Below are 19,500 nucleotides of genomic sequence, written 5' to 3'. Positions count from 1 at the left end.
GGACCGATGCCCCATTTACACAAGCCAGTAATTGGCTTATTTTTTTCTCATCACGCTGTCAGGGTGAGGGGGTGGGGGGAGCCGATTACCGGCTTCTGTTTACGTCAGATTTACAAAAGACAAGTGAACTTAGCCTTAAAGCATGGCTGATCCTCCACTCCTCCCCACAGCTAGACACCAGTCCCAAATGCTTCTGCAGCTCACCCCCCACCCCACCCCCTTGTACCATGCTCTAGAGCAGGGGTCTCCAAACAATGGCCCTCCAGTTCAGGAACTACAATTCACGTCATGTCTGTGAATGTCAGAGCTTTACAATGCCCAATTAGCCATGTAGTTCCATAACAGCTGGAGGGCTGTAGTTTGCAGATCCCTGCTCTAGGGGGGCCCTGACATCATCAAGACCAGAGAAGGGTCCAAAAGCCCCATTTTGGATGCAAGGATACTGATGTACAGTTCACAGCCAAATCAAGCAAGTAAATGTTTCTACTCTCCCCTGGACATAATGAGCCATCAACCACTGCAGTGCGGGCACAGCCCCACTGCAGAGGATCTTTTATTTATCTGTCTGGAGTTGGGCTTTAACCACTTCATACCACGCCCAGAGGAATACGATGTCCGGAGGAGGGATCTCCCATCCTGGGCGGGAGTCATATGATGTCCTGGGCTACTCGGCCGTCTAGGGGGCACGTGTGCCGCCGCGTCACTCGGGACCCGATGCATGCCCGCAATGTCCGCCGGGCACCCGCGATTGCTGGTAACTGAGCCCGGAACGTGGATCTGTGTGTGTAAAAACATCCTGTCAGGTGAGAGGAGACCGATCGTGTGTTCCCAGTACAGAGGAACACTGATTGGTCTCCTCCCCTTGTGAGTCCCCTCCCCCCACAGTTAGAATCACTCACTAGGTAACACATTTAACCCCCTTGATCGCCCCCTAGTGTCAACCCCTTCCCTGCCAGAGACATTTATATAGTAATCAGTGCATTTTTATAGCACTGATCGCTGTACAATTGCCAATCATCCCAAAAATGTGTCAAAAGTGTCCGCCGCAATAAAAACAAAAAAAAAAAAAACACGACTTTACAAACATGATATATATGATTTACCTGCCCTATGCATTAGATTTGCACAGAGCAGCTCTGATCCTCCGGGTCCCTCAGCGACGCTCCTGGCTCCTCATCTTCTCAAATGCCCCCACGGAGAGCCGCATTCCATGGGCCAATGGCTCCTGCAATCAATCTATCCAATGAGGACCTGAGACAGCAGCTGGAGCTGCTGGGCTCATCCTCGACGCTGGAATGATCAGGCTCAAGTAAGAAAAAAAAGTGGGCTCTAGGAGGCTGCTGCAGCACAGAAGGTTTTTTACCTTAATGCATTAAGGTGAAAAACCGAGACTTTACAACTCCTTTAAGGCTGCTTTCACACTGAGGAATTTTTCTAATGCTTCTGCGTTAAAAAAAAAAAAAAAAAGAAGGGGGGTGCCCGAAGAGCTCAAGAAAAATGCTTCCCTTTAAAAATGCTATCACACTGTTCACACTGGGAAAGTACCCTTCCATTACGGTGTAAAAAAAAAAAAAATCCTTCATTCCATCCAATCACTTTTTGGAGCACGTGTGAGGGGGGAAAAAAACAACAAAAAAAAAAACGAAAAAACACTCCTCCCCATTGTAATGAATGGGGACTGCATCAAAAACATATACCGTATTTATCGGCGTATAACACGCACCCCAAGTTTAGGAGGGAAGTTTAAGGAAAAAAAAAAAAAAAAAAACTTACGTGCCAGCGTCCAACTGTAGCCAGCGTCCAACTGTAGCCAGCGTCCAACTGTAGCCAGCGTCCAACTGTAGCCAGCGTCCAACTGTAGCCAGTGTCCGTGTGTCATTTGCAAACTTGTTTAAACCACTTGCCGACCGCCTAACGCAGATATACTGCGGCAGAATGGCATGGGCAGGCAGAATCACGTACCCATACGTGATCTGCCTCCCGCGGGTGGGGGGTCCGATCGGACCCGAACCCCCGCGCCCCCCCCCCCCGGTGCCATAGGCGGTCGGCTCGTGTTCGCGGGCGATGAGAGGTGAGGGGGAGGCCCATCCATTGTTGGCCACCCCCGCCCGATCGCTCCCGGCGAATGAAAATGCTTCCTTTCCCTCTGTAATGTAAACAGAGGGAAAGGAAGTGATGTCATCCCTCCTCGAGCCGGTCTTTTCGTTCCGGCGCCGAGGACAGAAGACATCCAAGTAAGTTGCACCAACACTACACTAACAGTAGAACACGCAGGCACACTTGTCACCCCCCCATCACCCCCCTGTACCCCCTGTCACTCTGTCACCAATAGCAGTTTTTTTTTTTGCATTGGTGTCAGTTTGACAGTTATAGGTGTTAGGGCAGTTAGGTTAGCCCTCTTTAGGTCTAGGGTACCCCCCTAACCCCCCCTAATAAAAGTTAACCCCTTGATAACCCCCCGTCGCCAAGCAATCGTTTTTCTGATCGCTGTATTAGTGACAGAGGTGACGCTAGTTAGGGAGGTAAGTATATAGGTTCACTGTCAGTGTTTTATAGCGACAGGGACCCCCATATACTACCTGCTAAAGGTTTTAACCCCCTGATTGCCCCCTAGTTAACCCTTTCACCAGCGATCACCGTATAAGTGTTACGGGTGACGCTGGTTAGCTAGTTTGTTTTTTGTAGTTTATTATAGTTTATTACAGTTTTAGGGCACCCGCCGTTTATTACCTTATAAAGGTTTAACCCCCTAATTGCCCGGCGGTGATATAAGTTACGTTTTTAGGGTCAGATAAGGTCTGCGTCGCCCCAGGCGTCAGGTCAGCGCCAGTACCGCTAAAACCCACGCACGCAGCATACACCTCCCTAAGTGCTATAGTATCTGAACGGATCGATATCTGATCCGATCAGATCTATACTCCCCAGCAGTTTAGGGTTCCCATAAACACAGTGTTAGCGGGATCAGCCCAGATACCTGCTAGCACCTGCGTTTGCCCCTCGGCCCAGCCCACCCAAGTGCAGTATCAATCGATAACTGACACTTACAAAACACTAAGCACACATAACTGCAGCGTTCGCAGAGTCAGGCCTGATCCCTGCGATCGCTAACAGTTTTTTGGTAGCGTTTTGAATCAGTCGCTAACAGTCAGGAGCTTTTTTGCCTGTGAGTCTCACTAGTGTACCCCTAAATTTAGAGCCCAAAATGGCAAATCGAAGGTACACTAGTGAAGAGGCCTACACGTTTCTGAGCATGACAGATAGTGAAGAGGAAGTCACTCATCTGTCAAGTTCAGGCTCAGAATACGAACCTGTAGAGGACAGCGGCTCCATGACAGATAGCTCTGACGACGGAGTTGTGGTCCCTGCTAGGGTCAGGCGTACCAGACCCCAAACTTCTTCTGTCCTTGAAGTGCAAGAACCGCAGGGCTCTCGTATGGAGCAGAGAAGTACTAGCGCCGCTACTCCTTCTGGTGAACTGGCAAGCACCAGTGGCCTAGTACATCCTGGTCATACATCCAGCACTGCAGTATCACGTGGGGACGTGGCGAGTCCCATAAGTGCAGTTCAAGCTGGCGAGGTGGCAAGCACAAGTAGTGTCCCGCTGCCACCAAGAAGATGAACACAGGCCCGTCGTGCCCATAGTGCCTTTCCTGCTGCATTCGCCAATCCGAATTGGGTACCCACCACTTCTGCAGCACCCGTACTTCCCCCATTCACTGGCCAACCCGGAATTCAGGTGGAAACAGTTGACTTTACGCCACTGGATTTTTATTCACTGTTTTTCACCGAAGATCTCTATAGATCTATTGTGGACCAAAGCAATTTGTACGCTGGTCAACACATCGCCACTATTCCCCAGTCCTCCCTTGCCAGAGATTGGAGACCAATTACGGTTTCCGAATTTAAGACCTTTCTGGGCCTTTCCCTCAACATGGGCATAACCAAAAAGAGTGAGTTGCGGTCATATTGGTCCACTGACCCAATTTACCATTCACCCTTGTTCTCTGCCTCCATGGCCAGGGAACGATACGAGCAGATTTTGCGGTTCATGCACTTCAACAACAATGAACTCTGTCGTCCTCGTGGAGACCCTGGATACGATCGGCTCTACAAAAATCGGCCCCTCGTAAACCACTTCAACCAGTGTTTTGCAGACTTGTTTACTCCCCATCAAGTTGTCTGCGTTGATGAGTCCCTGATTAAATTTTCTGGCCGCTTGTCATTCAAACACAGTACCTTCCTAGCAAGCGTGCCAGATACGGGGTCAAGATGTATAAGCTCTGTGACAGGGCCACAGGCTATACATGTAGATTTATAGTTTACGAGGGCAAAGATAGTCACGTAGAGCCGACAAACTGCCCTGACTACATAGGAAGCGCTGGCAAGATAGTGTGTGACTTGGTGTCACCCTTATTCGGAAAGGGGTACCACTTGTACGTGGACAATTATTATACGAGCGTGCCACTTTTTAGTCACCTTTTTGATCAACAGATTGGAGCATGTGGCATCGTGCGATCTAATCGCCGGGGCTTTCCCCAGCGGCTTGTAGAGTCCCGTCTTAGGCTGGGGGAGAGAGCCTGCTTGAAGTATAATAATTTGCTCGCTATGAAGTGAAGGGACAATAAGAATGTTTTCATTCTTACCTCCCTTCATGCAGACACGACGACCCAAATTACTACAGCGACTGGTGTTGGGGAGAAACCCCTCTGTGTCCACGAATATAACCTTAACATGGGAGGGCTGGACCTCAACGACCAGTTGTTGGCGCCGTACCTAACTGCCCGTAAGGCCAGACGCTGGTACAAAAAAGTGTCTGTTTATTTATTTCAATTGGCTTTCCTGAATGCTCATGTGCTATACAGAGCTTCAGGATGGACTGGATCCTTCCTTACATTCCAGGAAGAGATCGTCAGAGCCCTTCTGTTTCCAGACGGTGCTCCACCTCACCTTCCCAATCCAAATGCAGTAAGCTGGCTGCATGGGAGGCATTTTCCTTATGTCCTCCAGTGTACCCCTACCCAACGAGCCCCCCAAAAAAGATGTCGTGTCTGCAGCAAGCGCGAATTTAGGCGTGACACCCGGTATTGTTGTCCCTCCTGTCCTGACAATCCTGGTCTATGCATTGGTGAATGTTCTGAACGCTACCATACACTAGTGGAGTCTAGTGTAGGGTACAGCACTGCACAGACTAGGACATACTTCCGAAGGGTCTCCCAAGATGCCATCGCATTTTGAGAGACTCAAACCTGGTACCAGTTAAAAAAGTTAAAGTTACTAAAAAAAGTGTTAAAAAAAAAAAAATAATACAAAAAAAATATAAAATAAAAAAACCAAAAATAGTTGTCGTTTTATTATTCTCTCTCTATTGTTCTGCTCTTTTTTATTGTATTCTATACTGCAATGTTTTATTGTTATGTTTTTATCATGTTTGCTTTATAGGTATGCAATTTTTTTTATACTTTGTTTTTTTATTGTTAACCACTTTTTTGTTTTTAGGTACGCCATTCAGCTGCAGAGCGGATTTTTTTTATTCTTGACAGCAACAGCGTTTGCTCCCACGATATATAAAGCCGTGACTCCAGCGCTGTCGGAGGTGATTTCACCACCACAGTTACATACTTCAGCATATATGCCGAAGCGTGGGGGCAGCAGTGGGTGGAGGAGCAATTTGCTCCTGCCTTTTGCGGGAGGATGCCCCCATGCTTCGGCATATATATATATATATTTTAGGTAGGCACAGGTTGCGGTAAAGGTTTTATTTTTTACTATGTTTTATTTTTGTATTTGCTTTGCAGGTATGGTAAGTATTACTGTTATACTGTAATGTTACTTTGTTTTTTTGTTAACCATCATTTGCTTAGCAGGTACACCATTCAGTTGCAGCGCGGATTTATTTATCTTGACAGCAACAGCGTTTGCTCCCACGATATATAAAGCCGTGACTCCAGGGCTGTCGGAGGTGATTTCACCACCACAGTTACATACTTCAGCATATATGCCGAAGCGTGGGGGCAGCAGTGGGTGGAGGAGCGATTTGCTCCTGCCTTTTGCGGGAGAATGCCCCCATGCTTCGGCACATATAAATGGTGCATATATGCCCATCATTAGAAGTGGGTGGATGAAGGGAGGTATTCTAATGGTGGGCATACCCACCGATCAATATCTTTTTTTCGTTCAGCCCATAGGCTGCATGAAAAAAAAAGTTTACAATATATGCCCAACAAGGACCAGCAACGTACTGGTATGTTGCTGGACTTTGAGTGGTTATACCAGAATGATGTCTGCAGGTTTAGGTATCATCTTGGTATCATTCTTTTCAGCCAGCGGTCGGCTTTCATGTAAAAGCAATCCTAGCGGCTAATTAGCCTCTAGACTGCTTTTACAAGCAGTGGGAGGGAATGCCCCCCCACTGTCTTCCATGTTTTTCTCTGGCTCTCCTGTCCCAACAGGGAACCTGAGAATGCAGCCGGTGATTCGGCCAGCTGACCATAGAGCTGATCAGAGACCAGAATGGCTCCAAACATCTTTATGGCCTAAGAAACTGGAAGCTACGAGCATTTCATGACTTCGATTTCGCCGGATGTAAACAGCGCCATTGGGAAATTGGGAAAGCATTTTATCACACCGATCTTGGTGTGGTCAGATGCTTTGAGGGCAGAGGAGAGTTCCAGGGTCTAATAGACCCCAATTTTTTCAAAAAAAAAAAAAAAAAAAAAAAAAGAGTACATGTCACTACCTATTGCTATCATAGGGGATATTTACATTCCCCGAGATAATAAAAATGATAAAAAAAAAAAAAAAAAATAAAAATTAAAGGAACAGTTTAAAAATAAGATAAAAAAAAAAAAAAATCAAAAAAATCAATAAAGAAAACACCCCTGCCCCCCCTGCTCTCGCGCAAAGGCGAACGCAAGCATCGGCCTGGCGTCAAATGTAAACAGCAATTGCACCATGCATGCGAGGTATCGCCGCGAAGGTCAGATCGAGGGCAGTAATTTTAGCAGTAGACCTCCTCTGTAAATCTAAAGTGGTAACCTGTAAAGGCTTTTAAAAATGTATTTAGTTTGTCTCTGTTTGTGCACAATTTTAAAGCATGTCATGTTTGGTATCCATGTACTCGGCCTAAGATCATCTTTTTTATTTCAGCAAACATTTGGGCAATATAGTGTGTTTTAGTGCATTAAAATTTTAAAAAGTGTGTTTTTTTTCCCCAAAAAATGCGTTTGAAAAATGGCTGCGCAAATACTGTGTGAAAAAAAAAAAAAAAAAAATGAAACACCCACCATTTTAATCTGTAGGGCATTTGCTTTAAAAAATATATAATGTTTGGGGGTTCAAAGTAATTTTCTTGCAAAAAAAAAATTATTTTTTCATGTAAACAAAAAGTGTCAGAAAGGGCTTTGTCTTCAAGTGGTTAGAAGAGTGAGTGATGTGTGACATAAGCTTCTAAATGTTGTGCATAAAATGCCAGGACAGTTCAAAACCCCCCCAAATGACCCCATTTTGGAAAGTAGACACCCCAAGCTATTTGCTGAGAGGCATGTCGAGTCCATGGAATATTTTATATTGTGACACAAGTTGCGGGAAAAAGACAAATTTTTTTTTTTTTTTTGCACAAAGTTGTCACTAAATGATATATTGCTCAAACATGCCATGGGAATATGTGAAATTACACCCCAAAATACATTCTGTTGCTTCTCCTGAGTATGGGGATACCACGTGTGAGACTTTTTGGGAGCCTAGCTGCGTACGGGACCCCGAAAACCAAGCACCGCCTTCAGGCTTTCTAAGGGCGTAAATTTTTGATTTCACGCTTCACTGCCTATCACAGTTTCGGAGGCCATGGAATGCCCAGGTGGCACAAACCCCCCCAAATGACCCCATTTTGGAAAATAGACACCCCAAGCTATTTGCTGAGAGGTATAGTGAGTATTTTGCAGACCTCACTTTTTGTCACAAACTTTTAAAAATTGAAAAAAGAAAAAAAAATATATGTTTTTCTTGTCTTTCTTCATTTTCAAAAACAAATGAGAGCTGCAAAATACTCACCATGCCTCTCAGCAAATAGCTTGGGGTGTCTACTTTCCAAAATGGGGTCATTTTGGGGGGTTTTGTGCTATCTTGGCATTTTATGGCCTTCAAAACTGATGGGAGTGAAATCAAAAATTAACACTCTTAGAAATCCTGAAGGCGGTGATTGGATTTCGGGGCCCCGTATGAAGCTAGGCTTCCAAAAAGTGCCACTCAGGTGGTATCCCCGTACTCAGGAGAAGCAGCAGAATGTATTTTGGGGTGTAATTCCACATATGCCCATGGCATGTTTGAGCAATATATCATTTAGTGACAACTTTGTGCAAAAAAAAAGAATTGTCACTTTCCCACAACTTGTGTCAAAATATAAAATATTCCATGGACTCGACATGCCTCTCAGCAAATAGCTTGGGGTGTCTACTTTCCAAAATGGGGTCATTTGGGGGGGGGGGGGGGGGGGGGGGGGGGGGTTGTGCCATCTTGGCATTTTATGGCCTTCAAAACTGATAGGTAGTGAGGAGTGAAATCAAAAATTTATGTCCTTAGAAAGCCTGAAGGCGGTGCTTGGTTTTCAGGGCCCCGTACGCGGCTAAGCTCCCAAAAAGTCCCACACATGTGGTATACCCATACTCAGGAGAAGCAGCTGAATGTATTTTGAGGTGCAATTCCACATATGCCCATGGCCTGTGTGAGCAATATATCATTTAGTGACAACTTTTTGTAATTTTTTTTTTTTTTTTGTCATTATTCAATCACTTGGGATAAAAAAAATAAATATTCAATGGGTTCAACATGCCTCTCAGCAATTTCCTTGGGGTGTCTACTTTCCAAAATGGGGTCATTTGTGGGGGTTTGTACTGCCCTGCCATTTTAGCACCTCAAGAAATGACATAGGCAGTCATAAACTAAAGGCTGTGTAAATTCCAGAAAATGTACCCTAGTTTGTAGATGCTATAACTTTTGCGCAAACCAATAACTTATTGACATTTTTTTTACCAAAGACATGTGGCCGAATACATTTTGGCCTAAATGTATGACTAAAATTGAGTTTATTGGATTTTTTTTATAACAAAAAGTAGAAAATATCTTTTTTTTTCAAAATTTTCGGTCTTTTTCCGTTTATAGCGCAAAAAATAAAAACGGCAGAGGTGATCAAATACCATCAAAAGAAAGCTCTATTTGTGGGAAGAAAAGGACGCAAATTTTGTTTGGGTACAGCATTGCATGACCGCGCAATTAGCAGTTAAAGTGACGCAGTGCCAAATTGTAAAAAGTGCTCTGGTCAGGAAGGGGGTAAATCCTTCCGGGGCTGAAGTGGTTAAAAATGGCGCCCCCGTTCTCTGTGTCTTTCAGTCGCAGCGGGACTGCAAGAGCCGCCGAGAATGGCCAAAAGACTCACAATCAGCGGGGGATCGGCGTATAACACGCACCCACGATTTTCCCCCGATTTTAAGGGGAAAAAAGTTATATGCCGATAAATACGGTACATACATATCTCAGCAGAGACCCTATAGCATAAAACGGTGGGTGTTACAATTTTATATCACGCGGTATTTGCGCAGCAGTTTTACAAACACAAATTTGAAAAAAAAAAAAAAAAAAAGTGAATGTTACGCCGAGTAGCTAGATACATAACATGTCACGCTGTAAAATTGCGTCTGTCCATGGAATGGAGGCACACTAGGATGCTTAAAATTCTCCATAGGCGACACTTTAAAATGCCTTTACAGGTTACCAGTTTAGAGTTGCACAGGAGGTCTGGTGTTAGAATTGTTGCTCTCGCTCTTAACATTCGTGACAATACCTCACGTGTATGGTGCAATCACCGTTTACATGTGTGTGCAGGAGTAACGTATGCGCTCGTATTTGCGAGTAAGCACGGTGGCGATTTAAAACTTTTTAAATTATACAATAATTTTTTTCTATGCTTTTTTTTTTGGATTAAAGCGTTTCTTACCCTAAAATGTTATATTCCTGATATGTGCCTGCTGTACCCACTTCTTTGTATTTATTGTTCCCCTTATGTAAAATCACTGGTGTTCCTGTCAGTCCCCCTGCTTTCCTATTAAAAACTGACCACACCAAGCAGGAGAACACAACGTGGTCAGTACTGAGAACAGGGGAAATGTGATCACTTCGAAAAAAAAAACAAAAAAAAAAAAACACCCCACACACACACACACACGTACCCCCCCCCCCCCCCCCTATCTATACAAAAATGTTTTACCTTTCATCTATTTTAAACTGAATGGGGTTTTTTTTTTTTTTTTTTATAACAAGGTGATCATTTACAATCATCACTTTAACGCTATTACAATGTGTGAACAACATCCCTTGTGACAGGTCCTCTTTATGGAGAGCTCTGGGGTCTATTAGACCCCAGATCTCTCCTCTGGCCTTACATGCAGCTGATAAAAAACAAATCAGTCTGATCAGCTGTTTTCCTGTCCACCAAGGAGGGAGCGAGCGCGAGAGAGCGAGAGAGAGAGCGAGCGAGGTTCCTCTCTGTTCAGGGCAGCCATTGCTGCATTGCTCCACGATGGGACGGTCCCGGCTGAAAAGATCCATACAGGGATGGATGCCTGGCATCACCCCGGTATAACCACTGAAACACAAGGACGTCCTACGGGCGGCAAGTGGTTAACACATAGGCCTTTTACTGACAATTTTAAAGAGAACCAGTGTGAACGCGCCCTCATAAGGAATTAAATCGTGTTTTTGGTGCTCAGATGCAGTAAAGATCTGCTTAAAGTTCCATTCATTTTTTGTGTTTATTAAGAGTCAGCTACAAAAAAAAGTGTACTTGTTGACTTCTACTCACCTGTCCCATGGTACAGCGATGTGGCGGCCCAAACCCTCCCTTCGCTCCATTGCCTCTCCGCCGGCATTTCAAGTGTGGGCACCCGGCTGTGACAGCTCGCGGCTTCACAGCTGGGTGCGTACTGTGCCTCCCCATTGGTCAGGCAATCTTCGGGGACCTGTGACGTTTCCCAGAAAGGAGGGAGGGGGGAGAAGTTCCGCCCGAGCAGAAGTGGAAGCAGGGGGGGGGGCGCTGCTTAAAGCAGAACTTCCCTTTTGGGTGGAGCTCCGATTAAAGGCTGGGTTCACACCGTGTGCAGAGCGTCCCTGTTCTCCATTTTTTGGGGGCGAACCGGGTCTGAACTTTTGCCTGAATTCGGACCTGAAAAACAGAGCTACAGACACACAGGATCCTTCTGCAGTGCGCTCTGTGGCTGCCCCGGAGATGTGTGAACCGGCTCCAATGACAGCCGGTCACACTCCCCCGTCATGTGAAATGGATGCTGGGAAACCGTCATTCAACTCCCACAAGTGTGAACCCAGCCTTAGCTTCTGATATGTAGTTGCTAATATGTAGGACTTGCCAGTCCTAGATTTGCTGACTAGTAGCATGTCCTACTTTGTCATCTATTCTGGAACATTACCATCCCCCCACCTTTATTCTCTGACAAAACAACACGATCAATGCTGAGCTCACCTTTTCATCAGGTAAACACTGACACCGGTTCCATAACCGAACTTCTGCATGAATGGTGAAGCTGGGATAGCGAACGTTGGTGATGGAGTAGACACATCTGTGAATAAAGAGGATTGGATTCATTAGCTTGGAGGATGTACGTTGTGTTTCAAGGTTTCTCCCAGCAACACTGGGAGAGAATATTGTGATCATGGGAGGCATCGGGCTGGACCACCTCAGAAACCAGTCAATAGAGGCAAACCAATGTTGTGTGAGCACAGAGCTCTAATACCGGGGTGAGGAGTTCACACTGAAAAAGAAAAAAAAAAAAAAAAGAGAAAACCCTCCAGCTGCACAAAGCTTAGAATACACATCTATACTGGCCAGTCCGAAGCATCCAGACTGCAAAACTGTGGATCAGATACCTGTTTTTACCGCCCACCCAACTGACCATCAGCAAGCTCTATTTCATGAGTAGTTCTTCCTAGGGCTGAAACAACTAATCGATTAATCGACAACTAATCGATTATGAAAATAGTTGTCAACTATTTTCATAATCGATTAATCGGCCAGCCGATTAGTTGGCCTGCATACAGAATGCAATATTTGTTTACACATCAGGAAATACAGTGCAGCACACATACAGCTCAGTACACCGTCCAAAATCTATACCCACTTTTGGGCTTTAAATTCAATTTAAGTTTAATAGGGTTGCTAAGTGAGACCACTAGATATTGAGACAATCCTTGTTTTAAATCTGTTAATTTTATATTTTTATAATATCAGTTTTGTATTTTAATTAGTTTTTGTTTCCCCCTTTTTTTGGTTTATATGACCCGTTTTCTGTCTTAGAGTACTAGAGTAGTAGAGTCTTAGTTATGTCTAGTTTTAAATTTTTGATCCCTAGCATTGTAGCTGTGTATTCTGACAAAGATCCACTATTCAGTATCACACCAGTGGCCCCGCATCCCAATATATCCAACTTCCGGGCTCTAAATTCATCAACAGCAATTTCTATAGGTGCTGTTTGGCGGGCAGATTTGATTGTCTGTTAGGATTTATTTGAGCAGCGGCTAGGTTTATATAAAAATTATAGGAGATTTTTATTTTATTTTTTGTTTTTATACTGATTTGCTTCCGGGAACATTGCCTTACCCGTCACAGGTGGGGGCGGCATTAATTCTTAATTCAAATGTCTGCCCTTATTGTTGTTCCTGCTGTGATGAACAATGCTGTTCATTATTGGAGGATTAGCAATTTGTTTATCCAGAGAGACTCCCTATGTGTTGGCCTAATCAAGAGAACTCTCTTTTGAGGGTTACCGTGACAAGTTTTTTTTTTTTTTTTTGGTTTTTGCTCTCTTATTTATTTTGATTAAAACAATTTTTAATGTTTTTTAATTTTTATGCACATGCATGATGCTCGTATAGTTTCCCCCTTTTTCCTTTCGGTTTTTATACATTTATATATACGCCGAACATTCTAACATCATGTAGAGTAAATCACTTCCCAGTCTTGCGTTCCATTCTGAGGGAGGCGGTGTGTCTATCGATGGACCGGGGATCAAGGCGAGGCTTGGTTAGGTTGCTTTAGTATTTAGGGAGGTGACGCAGTGCGCCGCCCGTGCCCCTTGATGACGTAATCCTATTACGAAACGCGTAGGACGGAGCAGGACGACGCGCTGACATCACCTCCACTTACTGCTCGTTTTTCCAAGAGGACAGGTCTGTCCGAGTCTGTGCGGCCGCCAGAACGGTCTTAAGGCTTACCTTTTGCCGCATTTATGTAAGTGTCATTTTAAAAGCGATTAAACTCATAAGGTTTTACACTATCGGAGTTTTCTATTCTCATTGGTGTGGTTTCAACCATGTGATAATCCGAAGATTTTAGCAGACCAGCTTTGATGCCGAGCACGAGTTACAGTGGTTCTTGCTTGCTATGATCCTCTGTGGTGGGGGATCATGGCCTTCTGGTAAGGAGATACCCCTTCTATCTTTCCGTGGTGGATCACAATTTTTCACAGAGTGGATCAAGATTGTTTTTTTATGGACTTTATTGTTCCGTTTTCGGCACGAGTGGTTATTATTAGGTGTGACTATTCACAGAGACTTGTCACTAATATTATATACAATTTTTCACAGTATCAAGCTTTTCATATATGTGATTTTATTTACTATACATGGTTCTCAAATTTCACTATTGTGTGTGACTCACACATTTCACCATTTTTTTTTTTGTTGTCTTTATAGCGCGACTCTCGTGTTTTTTCTTTTTTGTGTGAGGAGCAATGCCTCATGGAACATGTAGTCCTGGGCAGGAAGTGAGTGGGTGTAAAGGCAGAAGTTTTTTACCTTGTTATAGGGGCACACTATACTATAATTTGTAGCTTGCTATTGGGGCACTCTGAAGGCAGGGAGGAGCCAGAAGCATTTAAAGTAAACTTTTACATGGAGGCAAGCCACATTACGTGGGAACAGGGCACATTACAAGGAGGCAGGGATCATTACATGCACCCTGGTGTGAAAGGGGTCCAAATAAAAAATGTGATCTCCTAGTCTGGTATTTAGCAGATTCAACCTCCAATATTATATACAGTATATCTCTTCTGTCTGTCATTCTCAGAGTAGATTAGAGAATTTTCTCTCTAAACATATAGTTGGTTATTTATATTTACCACATACCTGCATAGAGATTTTTAATAATACATTTTTTTTAAACTTTACATATTAAATTATACACCACACTTTTTTTTTTTTAAGGTTATTATCCGATTAATCAAAACAATAAATCGGCCAACTAATCGATTATGGAAATAATCGTTAGTTGCAGCCCTAGTTCTTCCTAGTTCATTGCAGACCTTCTCAGCTGCTTGCTCTGGGGGGAACCTGAACAGGCTCGATCCCAAGTTATTGCTCTGTGTGTGTCCAGTCGCAGAGTGCAGCTCAGCCCCCCGCTCTCTCCTCATTAGCTCAGATTGACAGGAGACTGAGCCAATGAACGAGAAGAGACCCGGGAGAGCCACTGCTCTGCTGCACATTACTGGCTCAGGGAACTATAAGGAGGGGGGGCTGCTGTACCCAGAAGGTTATTTTTACCTTTATGCAGAAAATACATGAAATTAGAAAAAAAAAAAGTGGAAGTGACGTAACATGCTGGTGATTCGCGCAGCCAAGCTATGTTGCCACAGTACAACTGCGGCGGCTGGTCGGCAAGCCGTTAACTACTTTCCGCCCGCGCTATAGAAAGACGGCTACAGCGTGACCTTCCAGTGGTGGGAGGGCGTCCATAGATGTCCTCCCGTGCCCCCCTGCAGTCGAGTTCTTCGGAATCGGCTGATCACAGAACAGGGTAAAGGGCCAATCGCTGCGGCACTTTACCACATGATCAGCTGTCTGCCAACAGCTGATCACAGAAGTAAACAGAAGCCGGTTATCTGCTTTTTTTTTTTCCTTCTCACGATCAGTGCGAGGAGAAAAGAAAGCAGCCAGTAACCAGCTTCTGTTGCAGGGACATCTGTCCCAATCTGTGCCCCCTACCAGTGCGCTAATCCGTGCCTCACCGGCGTCACCTACCAGCGCCGCTGTGTGCCCACCGGTGCCTCACTGGCGTCACCTACCAGCGCCCCTGTGTGCCCACCGGTGCCTCACCGGCGTCACCTACCAGCGCCCCTGTGTGCCCACCGGTGCCACCTACCAGCGCCCCTGTGTGCCCACCGGTGCCTCACCGGCGTCACCTACCAGCGCCCCTGTGTGCCCACCGGTGCCTCACCGGCGTCACCTACCAGCGCCCCTGTGTGCCCACCCGTGCCTCATCGGCGTCACCTACCAGCGCCGCTGTGTGCCCACCCGTGCCTCATCGGCGTCACCTACCAGCGCCGCTGTGTGCCCACCCGTGCCTCATCGGCGTCACCTACCAGCGCCGCTATGAGCCCACCCGTGCCTCATCGGCGTCACCTACCAGCGCCGCTGTGTGCCCACCCGTGCCTCATCGGCGTCACCTACCAGCGCCGCTGTGTGCCCACCCGTGCCTCATCGGCGTCACCTACCAGCGCCGCTGTGTGCCCACCCGTGCCTCATCGGCGTCACCTACCAGCGCCGCTGTGTGCCCACCAGTGCCTCATCGGCGTCACCTACCAGCGCCGCTGTGTGCCCACCAGTGCCTCATCGGCGTCACCTACCAGCGCCGCTGTGTGCCCACCAGTGCCTCATCGGCGTCACCTACCAGCGCCGCTGTGTGCCCACCAGTGCCTCATCGGCGTCACCTACCAGCGCCGCTGTGTGCCCTCCGATGCCTCATTAGTGTCACCTACCAGTGCCGCCTATCAGTGCAGTAGAAAAATTACGCATTTGCAAAATTTTATAAGTATAAAGTTTTTTTTTTTTTTTTAAACTTTTCAGTGTTTTTTTGTTTCAGAAAAAAAAATTAAAAAACCCAGTGGTGATTAAATACTGTACCACCAAAAGAAAGCTATTTGTATGAAAAATAAAAAAATAAATAAAAACTTCGTTTGGGTGCAGTGTTGTATGACCGGGCAATTGTCAAAGTGCGACAGCGCTGAAAGAGCGCGTGTGTGTGCGGGGGGGTGTTTACTTTGCGGGCGTTCTCCCGAGTCCAGCATTCACGTGCCTAGACACAGAACGCCGGACTCAGCCCCCGCCCCTCCACGTCGTTGGATTGACAGCAGCGGGAGCCAATGGCTACGCTGCCATCAATCTATCCAATCAAGAGCCGAGGACCCCCACCTGGCAGAGAGGGAGGAGAGCGTGTCTCCCGAGGGAAATACAGGGAGGGGGGGGGGCTCATGTGAGTAAAACGTCAGTGTCAGAAGTTTTTGTGTGGCCCCCCTTGTAGTATGTACACTCGGTGTGTCGGGAATAGTTCTGGTAACAACACTTTGGAAGGGGATCACTTCCTGTTTTGTTTAGAAGAGACAGAAAATGAGGGAGGAAATCATCCAATGAGGACCCCAGTTCAGGTTACACTTTGAAGGACTTTCTCTCATTTCCTGTTTTGGCTATAGGACAGGAAGTGAGGGGGAAATCATCTAATTGGGGGGGTACACTAGCTCTAGTGACACTTTTCAGTGATTTCCTCTCACCTCCTATGGAGACAGGAAGTGAAGGGACATCCTCCCAATGGGGACACAGGCACCCACCGCACATAGAGTTGCCACCTCATCCCTTTAAACCCAAACACCTTTGAATTACACAGGTTCTGAGGATAATTAAATGCAGATAAGGCACCAAGTGAGTTTAATTACCACCTTAATCAGCCACAGAACCTGTGTAATTCATATGTGTTCGGGTTTAAAGGGATGAGGTGGCAACCATAACAACCCAAGCTGTGGGAATGGGGCCCTGTACCTCACGCTGAGGTCTCCATGGTGACAGGTTCTTCCCTCTGCCCCTCCCCCATCCTTCTATCAGCCACGCACTACAAGTCTCAGCATTTCTCTCACCCGAAGACTTCCTCCGGTCCGCCTTCAGTGGGGTCTTGAATGCCTCGGCCGACATAGCCCCGTCACCGCTGCGCCCCGACATCCCGGCGACCACCAAATCACCTCAGCCGTCCCTCCTCCTTCTCCCGCGCCTTTCCTTCAAATCCACCGTGCGCGCTCCGGAGTCCAGGCGTGGCGCGCTCCGGAGTCCAGGCGTGGCGCGCACGTAGCCTGCGTGCACGCCGCACCCCCTTGCCTTTTGCTGATTGGTTCGGCAGGCACGCGCGTGACGGGAAGGGGGAGGAGGGAGGAGCCGAACCCCACCCCCATCCCAGACCGCAAACGGGTCGCCTAAAATCTGACTAAACACCGCATCGGTGACCTGCCACAATGAAAAAGAGCGCGCTGCGGTCACGTGATGACTGCGTGGTCACGTGATGACTGCGTGGTCACGTGATGACTGCGTGCTCGCGCCGTTGGGCTTGGTCACGTGACTGCTTGCTGTGACGTCACAGCGCGGCCGAGGTAAGGGATTGGAATCGCAGTCTTGAGCAAAACAATTGTGATGTCACAGTAGGGCAGCCATTATAGAAAGCAGCTGGCTAGAGTACTGAGCAGCTAGAACAGTTGTGTCTTTCACAGAGATCAGACGTGTTTAGCGTGTGGCTGTTGTGTATACAATTGTACGAGCATTAGAACGAGTTTTAACTTGTTTCTAAAGCAAATAATCACTGTAAACAGTGACATTTCAGATTACTTTTTCCTAACCGGATAGTCATTTTATTGCTATCACATAAAAAAAAGCTAAAAATGCAGCCTATTGGAGTGTTGCAAATGCAAAGCGACCCAAGGATTTCCGACATCCCAAACAGGGCCGTCATGAAGTTGGAACAACTTCAGGCGCAACTCCGAAAAATGGACGGGGCGAGGAAGCAGGCTGATCACCTGAATTTAACCCTCACAAACCAGGGTAAGATCATCGATGCGTTACAAAAAGAAAACCGCGCGCTCACTCAAACGCTCGATGCCCTAAAACCAAAAATCAGGGCGGAGAAAACCGCTCCTGTCCAAGACATCAAAAATCGAAAAGAAGCCATCGAGCATTACGACTCCGCCATCCAGCGGCAAGCAAAATGCATTGCCAGGCTGGACCATCAAATCAAGGAGCTGGAGGGGAAGATTGCCGACCAGAAGAAGGCAAATGCCCTCCAAGCCTCCGAACGGCAAATTGACACCGAAAAAAGCGTCAGGCGCATGCAGGTCGAGCTGCAGCGCATTGAAACCGAAATTGCAGGGACGATCGCCCGGAAGAACAAGAACAGGGAGGTCGTCCAAGAGCTGTGCCTCAAAAAAGGCCCAGCCAATCTGCTACACCGCGCCAGGTTCCAGGAGCGCCGGGAACTAAGGGAAGCCATTAAAAAGGTAAAAAGAGAAACAAAAACGGCTCAGAAAGAAAGGAAGGAGCTGATTTCCAGAGGCGTGGCTCTGAAACGGAAGGCAGAGAAAGAACTTTCTGAGCTCGATAGGGCCATCGGGAGGTTTGAGGAGATCGATAGGACCATCAGAAAGTATGAGAAGGAAACTCAGGTCCAAAAAGCCCCACAGAAAATATTAGTGGGTCCTGGGGTGTTAAAGGCTAAGACTGGGAACCCCGAGACAAAGGCAAGGAGAAGCACCAAGGCTGAGGAAAAGAAGAGAAAAGACAATGCAGAAACCCTCAAATGTTATGAAGCCACCTATAAAACACTGATGGCAATAACTGGGCAGGTGCAGGTGAACGACATCATAGATTACTTTAAGAAAATGGAGAAGAAGAACAATGACGGTTTTGACTTTGCCATTCATCGGGTCGATGAAATGGTAAAACTTAAACAGGATATCCAGGGTCTTCAGGGTGACATTCTTCAACTGAAAATCCAGGAGACGTCACGGGAGGCCCAAATGTATGAAGACCAATTCAACCAAAGCTGCGCTACTGTAGACAAGTGGATAGCGGTAGTAGATGGGGTGTTTGGAAACACCGATAGTGAGCTTTCACCCTTTGTAGGGAAGCTAAAAGCAAAAGATTTAACGTACCAGGATACTTTAGAGTACTTTCAAACCATTGAGAGGGAGGTTAGTAAACTCCTCCGGGTACGTCATTATCTGGCAATCAAAGACGAGAATAACAACGAAATCGGCCTCCGTCCAATGGTGGGGGTCTCTGATCCTGGTGCTAGGATGTCTCCTCCCAAATAATCCCACCAGATATGACAGGTGGATAGATTGATATGCCATCCACTCATGACCACCAGTGGCGGCCCGCTGTTAAAAACAAAAAAAAGAGTGACCAGGCGCCAGACATGCGGCTGTCTATGGGAAGCTGATTGCAGGCCGGGAAGCTGATTTCCCCGTGTTTAGGGTGTGGTCGGTGCGCCCGCAAACACCCCCACTCTACTCTGATTTGTTAATATGCCAGATTAACTGGCTAGGATTGGCGCAGCGGGGACCGGAGGAGAGAACAGTGGGCGGGGTTTGTTTCCTCACTGACATGTGGGGGTGGAGTCGACTCTGGGGC

General features: G+C 46.5%; 2 protein-coding genes across 2 annotated transcripts in view; one reads left to right on the top strand and one right to left on the bottom strand.

Annotated features, from left to right (window-relative positions):
• PBK (PDZ binding kinase) overlaps positions 1-17,358 on the bottom strand; it is a 48,703-nt gene extending 31,345 nt beyond the window's left edge. Inside the window, exons 1-2 of the mRNA XM_073624894.1 lie at positions 16,965-17,358; positions 11,528-11,624 (exon numbers count right to left, since the gene is read on the bottom strand). Coding sequence (XP_073480995.1) covers positions 11,528-11,624; positions 16,965-17,046 — 179 coding nt within the window. The 5' untranslated portion in view covers positions 17,047-17,358. The remainder of the gene's footprint in view (positions 1-11,527; positions 11,625-16,964) is intronic.
• Positions 17,359-17,822: 464 nt separating this feature from the next.
• Positions 17,823-19,181, top strand: LOC141141117 (coiled-coil domain-containing protein 63-like). Its single transcript, XM_073628826.1, has one exon. It carries the CDS (start codon positions 17,823-17,825, stop codon positions 19,179-19,181), a length of 1,359 nt encoding a protein of 452 aa, XP_073484927.1.
• Positions 19,182-19,500: the final 319 nt, after the last annotated feature.

Source organism: Aquarana catesbeiana, linkage group LG04 (assembly GCF_042186555.1).
Source record: "Aquarana catesbeiana isolate 2022-GZ linkage group LG04, ASM4218655v1, whole genome shotgun sequence".
NCBI classification, from domain to species: Eukaryota; Metazoa; Chordata; class Amphibia; order Anura; family Ranidae; genus Aquarana; species Aquarana catesbeiana.
This window is presented reverse-complemented; position numbering and strand designations above follow the sequence as displayed.

Coding starts and splice junctions, on each gene's coding strand:
- LOC141141117 (XM_073628826.1), top strand. CDS start 17,823: ATGAAGTTGGAACAACTTCAGGCGCAACTCCGAAAAATGGACGGGGCG.